Genomic DNA, 1,801 nt, shown 5'->3' with positions numbered 1-1,801 from the left:
CCAAGCCCCCACTCCCCTACCAGTGCTCCCACTGATCCTCCAACCAGCTGTCATTGTCTGGGCTCGAATCCATCTTCAGGAAGAGCTGCATGGAGAGCCCTGCCCGGCCAGGGGGCTTCGGGGCCCCAGGACCGCCCTCTCATGCCCAGAAGGGTTGGGGGGCCAGGGCTCAGGGCAGGGCTGGGGCCACAGGCCTGGGCCTGCCTTTCCGCATGCTGCCCGCTGCAGAAGCCTGGAGAGCTCATTAAAAATACATGGGCCGGGAGAGGAGGCAGCGGCTGCTGCCGACCCAGGCCCCAGCCCAGCTCTTCCTGGCCCAGCCCTCAGCTGCAGGCAGCTTCCTCCCCCTGTGAGGCCGATGCCCGCTGTCGCTGCCGCCTCCCCGGAGGGATCAGGTTACTGCAATCAATGCTACCAGCTCCACCTGCCCTTCCAATGCCCCTGTCGGGGGCTGGAGTGGCCCCCCTCCCTGGCCCAGGCTTGTAAGCAGATCGCAGAAATCTGGGCGGTTTACCCCCAAAAGCCAGCTCCTGATCTGCTTTAAAGGGCCAGCGCCACACTCAGGGTGCCTGATGACCAGATGGGGGTGGGGGCGGGGTCCTCTGGAAATCTCCATGAATGGATGGCCCACAGCTACATGCTCAGCCCCACACCTCATCAGGGGGGCTTCTGTAAGCCCAGGCAGTATACAGACAGGGCTGACTGGGGCAGCTCTATTGCCCACTGAGTGCAGCAGAGAACCCTGCCCCCTGACTAAGGCCCTGTCCTTCAGCTCCCAGGAGGTGTCTCTGGGCACACAGCCAGGGAAAGGGCAGACCCTGTGTGGGCCCTTCGTCACTGGGCTGGAAGGGTGGCCTGGGAGGTGATGAGCCTCTGTCACTTTGAAGTGACATAAGCAGAAGCTGGAAGGCCACCGGAGGGAATGGCAGAGAGGAATTCGGACCAGGGCAAGGGGGCCAGATAGACAACTGCTCCTTCAGGCCTTCTCTATTGGAAGCCCCAGGGTAGGTGTGCAAGTGGGGGATGTGAGGACAGCGCAGCCTACAAGCCAGAGCAGCTCTGTTCAGCTAGGCCAGCACAGGGTGGCGTCTCTGGCCCTGAAACCCGGGTGGCTGGCACTAAGTAAACGATTAATACACATGGGCTGCCTGGACAGTCACAGGGAACGCACCCCTGGGACTCAGCCAGCGTTAGGGAACCCTGAGATGCCCTCAGATTCTCCCCGCTCTGCTGGTGACCCCTGCACACATCTACTTCCCTCCCTCACTGCCCAGCCCTGGTCCAGCTCCTGCCCCTGCAGACCTCCCCACTGGCCTGCCTGCATCAGTCTCGCCAAGCCTGCACCACCCCACCCCACCTTCCACTCTCTGGCCAAGCTGTCCGAAACACCACCCCTCTGCCCTCCACCCAGGGGTCCCTGCTGGCAGCTGCCTCCTTGGCCTGGCATCCTAGGTCTCCAGCTCCTCTGTGTCTCCTGCAGCTGCCTCCCCAGGGTCTAACGTAGAGCCTGTGTGGAGCACATGGCAGGCTCTCACCTGCACTTGCTGGAAGAAGACTCAGTTAAGCCGCTCCTCGGAAAACCCCCTGCTTCCCCCCTCCTCGTGCTAGTGCCTTACAGCCCTCCGGGCCACACTCACTGGTCCGTCCTCCTCCTGCTTGTGGTAGGTGTCTGCCATCTGTGTGGGCGCAAGACAGTGTGGTGGAGTAGACAGGACACCCCCTCAGACACTCCCAGTTTGCTCCAAAGGTGGGTGGAGCTCACATCCCCCACTCGGTGCCCAGCAGGTGATGACTGCAGGTC

General features: G+C 62.6%; 1 protein-coding gene across 1 annotated transcript in view; it reads right to left on the bottom strand.

Annotated features, from left to right (window-relative positions):
- The window catches only part of MAPK8IP1 (mitogen-activated protein kinase 8 interacting protein 1), a 10,344-nt gene extending 9,897 nt beyond the window's left edge, over nucleotides 1–447 (bottom strand). Inside the window, exon 1 of the mRNA XM_014543287.1 lies at nucleotides 21–447. Within this exon, the coding sequence (XP_014398773.1) occupies nucleotides 21–91 (71 nt within the window). The 5' untranslated portion in view covers nucleotides 92–447. The remainder of the gene's footprint in view (nucleotides 1–20) is intronic.
- Nucleotides 448–1,801: the final 1,354 nt, after the last annotated feature.

Source organism: Myotis brandtii, unplaced genomic scaffold, assembly GCF_000412655.1.
Source record: "Myotis brandtii unplaced genomic scaffold, ASM41265v1 scaffold324, whole genome shotgun sequence".
Lineage (NCBI taxonomy): Eukaryota > Metazoa > Chordata > Mammalia > Chiroptera > Vespertilionidae > Myotis > Myotis brandtii.
Note: the sequence above shows the minus strand (reverse complement) of the source record. Positions and strands in the feature narration are given on the sequence as shown.